The sequence below is a fragment of the Otolemur garnettii genome, unplaced genomic scaffold (genome assembly GCF_000181295.1).
Source record: "Otolemur garnettii isolate 467f Iridium unplaced genomic scaffold, OtoGar3 scaffold00088, whole genome shotgun sequence".
Taxonomy (NCBI): Eukaryota; Metazoa; Chordata; class Mammalia; order Primates; family Galagidae; genus Otolemur; species Otolemur garnettii.
The window spans coordinates 8,177,700-8,183,399 of NW_003852483.1; the positions used below are offsets into that span (position 1 = coordinate 8,177,700).

General features: G+C 40.2%; 1 protein-coding gene across 2 annotated transcripts in view; it reads left to right on the forward strand.

Moving 5' to 3' along the window:
• IARS (isoleucyl-tRNA synthetase) overlaps positions 1-5,700 on the forward strand; it is an 83,122-nt gene that overhangs the window by 32,642 nt on the left and 44,780 nt on the right. For both annotated transcript variants that reach the window (XM_003795050.3, XM_023516237.1), the window contains exons 14-17: positions 468-594; positions 2,462-2,535; positions 2,893-3,087; positions 4,724-4,810. In XM_003795050.3, coding sequence (XP_003795098.1) covers positions 468-594; positions 2,462-2,535; positions 2,893-3,087; positions 4,724-4,810 — 483 coding nt within the window. The remainder of the gene's footprint in view (positions 1-467; positions 595-2,461; positions 2,536-2,892; positions 3,088-4,723; positions 4,811-5,700) is intronic.

Below are 5,700 nucleotides of genomic sequence, written 5' to 3' on the forward strand. Positions count from 1 at the left end.
ATCATGCCATAGCAGTCCAGACTAGCCTGGGCAAAAGAGCAAGACCCTATCTCTACAAAAAAAAAAAAAAAAAATTAAATTTAGCCAAACATGGTGGTGCATGCCTATAGTTCCAGCTACTAGAGAGGCTGAGGCAGGAGGTTCACGTGCACCCCCTGGAGTTTGAGGTTGCAGTGAGCTATGATGATGCCAGGCACTACAGCCTGAACCTGAGCTCAGGGCAATCCACCCACCTCAGCCTCTGAGAGTGCTAGGATTATAGGCGTGAGCCACTGATCCAGGTTTATACGGAGGTCATTAATGGTAGCTCAGGCTGCTGCATGTGTTGATGCTGTCCAATTAGAAGACTCTCCAGCAGTGAGTTCGATGTTTCCATAGTGTTTGGTCCATAAAGCATGATATAATGGCTTTTGTGGGCATAATTCACAGTTTTGCCGAATCTTAAGTGACTGATCTATTTATGGCAGGGTTCCAGAGTTCGTAAGAGAAAAGCGATTTGGAAATTGGCTGAAAGATGCACGTGACTGGGCAATTTCCAGAAACAGATACTGGGGCACCCCTATCCCACTGTGGGTCAGCGATGACTTTGAGGAGGTAAGGCAGGACAGTATTTCCTTTGTTGGTTTTTGTTAAAGGACTTTGTTTATGCTCTGAGAATATGGTTTCTTAGCACTTTGTTTATGCTCTGAGAATATGGTTTCTTTTTTCCATTGGAGTTTGTTTTTTCCTGTATTTTTTTTTCCTTGTCATTCCTTCTTAGAGTAATTATGTAAGAATCTATTTTGGAGATTTTTTTATTTCTTTTTACTTTTATTAAATATAGTTTAAAATTTTTCCCTTTGCATAAAGGTAAAAGATACAGTTTGCTTTTTCCTCAGAGAAATCCATAAATTAATTTTTTTTCTTGTGTTGTTGTGATCTCTTTTCCCCCCTGCATTAACTTATAACATTAACTTAAGATTAAACTGATCTTCTAAATAATAAACAGGAAAAGTTAAAAATAATTTTCTAATGCACTGTAGACCATTAGCTTCTGAAATCAAGTGAGTGAGAGTTTATGTGTGGATGTGGAGGGTACAGTACAGGCTCTCTTAGTATCAAAAGGTTCTTAGAAAGTGCAGCTGTAAGCAAAACAATGGGCAATGAAAGCAGTTTTGTTCTGTAGAGATATTTTATCACCCTCGGTAGAGTGCCGTGGTGTCACACAGCTCACAGCACCCTCCAACTCCTGGGCTTAGGAAATTCTCTTGTCTCAGCCTCCTGAGTAGCTGGGACTACAGGCGCCCACCACAACGCCTGGCTAATTTTTGTTGCAGTTCATCTGGGGCCAGGTTTGAACCTACCACCCTTGGTATATGGGACCGTCGCCCTACCCATTGAGCCATAGGCGCCACCCAAAAGCAGTTTTTTTCTCCTCATCACCGTTATACTGCAGTATGTACAGTGTTTACCTACTGTACATTATCTTGCTTAAAGTCTCATGTTTTCAGAAACACTTGACCACATGACTTGCTATAGAGATATGCTAAGATCAGTGTAGCAGTGATGAATAGTAGCAGCGTGGGGACCTGAAAGTTGACAGTGAAGTAGCTGAATCAGAAGATTCACAAGAAGAGCAGAGAAAGAGACCATGCGTGTTCACTAGGTAGCACAGATCCCCTGAATGTGACCCCACGGCAGCTTCTGGTACAGCTCTTATCAGATGATCCCACGCATTCAGAGTGCCCCTATAATTTTAACATCTTGTGATTTAGTCTGATTATTTTCCTTTGGTCCAAGCACAATACAATCATGTGCCACATAACAGTGTTTTAGTCAGCAACAGGCTGCATGTAGCAGTGGTCCCATAAGACTTTGAATACCTTATTTTTCCTGCTTATTTGCTGTGTTTAAATATACGAATACTTATTGTGTTACATTTGTATTACATTGTGTTACATTGTGTAACATGCTGTACAGGACTGTAGCCTAGGTGTATAGTAGACTGTTCCATCTAGGATTGTCTAAGTGCACTCTGATGTTTGCATGCCAAAGTCACAAAGGAGGAATTTTTCAGAAGCATCCCAGTAGTTAAATGACACTTCACAGGTACATTTCACTTACACTGATTATTTTGGTAGAGATTTGCACACAGAAACACATGCTAAGAAAATGGCTATAATTGTTTAAAATCCTCTTCATGTAAGGACTCCCTAATATTGGGGTGGTAACGTGGGAACAAACACTGTCAGTACTTGGCCTTTTCAGAGATTGTGATGTGTGTCTTTCATGAGAGTTAAGCTACATTGGTGATAACTGTCCATCAGCCAGATTGGTGTGTACTGAGCTTTTCAAGAAAATCAGAGGTTTCTAAAACTAAACATGAATGCTGCATAAATTAACTCAGTGTGATCTCTTTGGCTCTAAGGTGCTTCTATTGTTTAACTTTATTTAAAAAAAAAAACAACGTTGTTTTTTACAGGTAGTATGCATCGGGTCAGTGGCAGAACTTGAAGAACTGTCAGGAGTAAAGGTAGCAGATCTCCATAGAGAGAGGTCAGTTTCTGAATGTTTAGTTAACTTAGTCCCATCATCTTCCTGTTGAGACAGGAGTGTTTATTGTCGATTACAGAGCTTCATGTAGAAATTGCTAGTTTGCTGAATTATTTTGATGACTCATGTCAGATTGAGATAAGTGGTCTCTGTCCTTGAATGTCAGGTAACTTTAGTGCATAATAAGCCTTTCAAATTGAGGTCTCATGGTGCTCTCTGAATACCTTTGAGAACTAATGATATTTCTGTTTGCAAGTGCATATAATATCCTTTCAAAGCTTTGTGTTTACTATTGGCAGTTAAACTGCAATTTCTTTTGTGCTTATAATGAATGGAAATGTCTACTCTTCTGTTTATTAGCATTGACCACCTAACCATTCCTTCACGCTGTGGGAAGGGATCATTGTGCCGTGTCTCTGAAGTGTTCGACTGTTGGTTTGAGAGTGGCAGCATGCCCTATGCTCAAGTTCATTACCCATTTGAAAGCAAGAGGGAATTTGAGGATGCCTTTCCTGCAGACTTCATTGCTGAAGGGATCGACCAAACCAGAGGATGGTGTGTCCCTATATTCAAGTGTTTTATTGATTTCATTTTATTGAATGAATATTTTACTTTTACCTACCATTTTTCTGCTGAGGGTTAGGGAGATTGTAGCCAACAAGACAGATCCTTGCCTCCCTCTGCCCTTACCACCAAGCCTAGACATTAAGTGCCTCTTGAGTAGGAACCTCTCACTACAGTAGGGCTGTAGTTTTAACATCTGAATTATTTTTCTGACACTTTGGGATATATCTATATGGTATATTGGAAGTTTTAAGCAATATGAAACTGCATTTTCTTAGTAAATAATTTGAAGTAAATAAGCTTAAATATTTAGTGGAGTATTTACATATAAGACAATACCTTAGGTCCTGGAAATTTGGGGAATAGTTGGAAATGTTCTCAGGTGTTGAGGTTAGTATTCTAAGTTTGCAAGATTCTAAGCATATCCAGATTTTTTAAAATATACATATATGTATATAGGGGGAAGATTTGGGCATTGGGTTTTATCTAGTGCCTTATTAAAAACAATAATGCTCCTTCTCTTAATTGGAAACTAGGTGGGTTACCTTCTTTACATGGATAAGCTTTGCTAGCTGTATTCTCATCATATATTCATTAGTAATGTTTCCACCAGGGTGTGTTTAAGGAACTGATGTCATTTTTCACTTTTACAACTTGTGGTAGACTTTGAATTCAAGCCTTAATGTTCTAGAATATGCTATTTTCAGATTTCAATCCATTTATCTATAGGAGTAGCTCCCAGAAACAACAAATGCTTGTTTTTAGGGAGGGACAAATGATTTACCAGTAAGCTTGTTCCTCTGAGGAGTGGTGAAGTCTGGCAGCTATTAACAGTTCTCACGTAGGTCCCTTGTTTCTTTACTTTCTTCTCCCCTTTTAGGCCTGATCTGTCTTTCCAAGGCATCAGACATCCTCTCCAGTCTCCTTTGGAATTGGAAGAGATGTCTGGACAGACATGGGGTCTGATCGCCTCACTTTATGTTTCTTGATGTTCTTGGAGTACAAGATCAGGTCACAGAGGCAGGGGAGCATCACCCCAGGATAGTAATAGGGATGTGATAGAGTTCTTTTAGGGAACAAGCTAGCTGGCACATAAATGAGGTACATATCTGACAGAATAAAAGCATTTTTTTGTTCTTATAGTATACCTTTTGAGTTTCAGATGAATGCTTTTTGCATAGTTTGTCATCAGATTATCCCATGTGGTCTTGTGCCAAACGTTACATATGTTCCTCATTTTTAGCCAGATGATTCTGGATGGTCCTGAGATGCCATCCAGCACTGCCTGGTGGCTTTCCCCGCTGGCTCCCAAGGAAAAGGGCAGTGGTCCTTACTGCTGGGGATCTTTGTAGCAGAGGGAGGGTCAGTACATCACACCAAGCCTTTATTTGCTTTAAGTAAAGCAAATTTTATTTTTCAAATTAGGTTCTAATTTGGTCTGTGGTGGGTCTTATGCATTAGTTCTTTTTTAACACTCTCCAAGTGATTCTAATGTGGAATTTGAGGTAAGAATCATTGATTTAAGTGTAGCTTATCAAAAATAGAAATTCATACCAGTGAGTAAATATAATTTATCCCCTATGTTTGGTCTTTTCTATTTTTATCAAACTTCTGTTTTGTTTTTCAGGTTTTACACCCTGCTAGTGCTGGCCACAGCCCTTTTTGGACAACCGCCTTTCAAGAATGTGATTGTGAATGGACTAGTCTTGGCAAGGCAGGTGCACTTTGTGTGACTAGTTCAGTTCTGATCCCGTTGTTTCTCACTCCTAGCATCTTCAAAGCGTCCATGTTCTGGTTGGACTTAGCCATGTTCTCTTTCTGAATAGAGGAATTTAGGAGCACTAAATCCCGACTCTAGTCATTGTCTTATTCTCCCCTCTAGTCTTTTTTTTTTTTTTTGACAAAGTCTGACCATAGCTTTGGGGAGAGAGTGCTGTGGTGCTATGGTACCTCACAGCAGTCTCAAACTGGGTTCAAGCAATCCTCATGCCTCAGCTGCCCAAGTGGCTGAGACTATAGGTACCCAGAACAATGCCCACCTAATTTTTCTATTTTCAGTAGAGACGGGTTCTTACTCTTTCTCAGGGTAGTCTCAAACTCCTGAACTTAAGCAGTCTGCCCATCTGAGCCTCCCAGAAGGCTAGGATTACAGGCCTGAGCCACTGTGCCCGGCCTGAGCCACTGTGCCCAGCCTCCCCCCCAATCTTAAACTTCTGACTGCTCTTCCTTTTCACTGAAACACCTGTCCAGGCCGTGTCTCCTCCATCTTGAGCTTTTGTACCTCTTAGTGTCTCCACTGTTCCTTAAGGAAGTGCATGAAGGAGAGGACTTTTAGACTAGGTTACTACTACTACTAATTTGATGCTACTGGTGGTATTACTAGTAATCAAATAACATTTACGAAGTTTTGCATTTCATGAACTACCTTTTCTTGTATTTTTTTTTCTTTGAGGCAAAGTCTCACTTTGTCACCCTGGGTAGAGTGCTATGGAGTCATAGCTCACAGCAACCTCAAACTCTTGGGTGTAAGCAGTTCTCTTGTCCCAGCCTCCTAAGCATGCCCGGCTAGATTTTCTTTATTTCTTTTTTTTTTTTTTTTTTTTT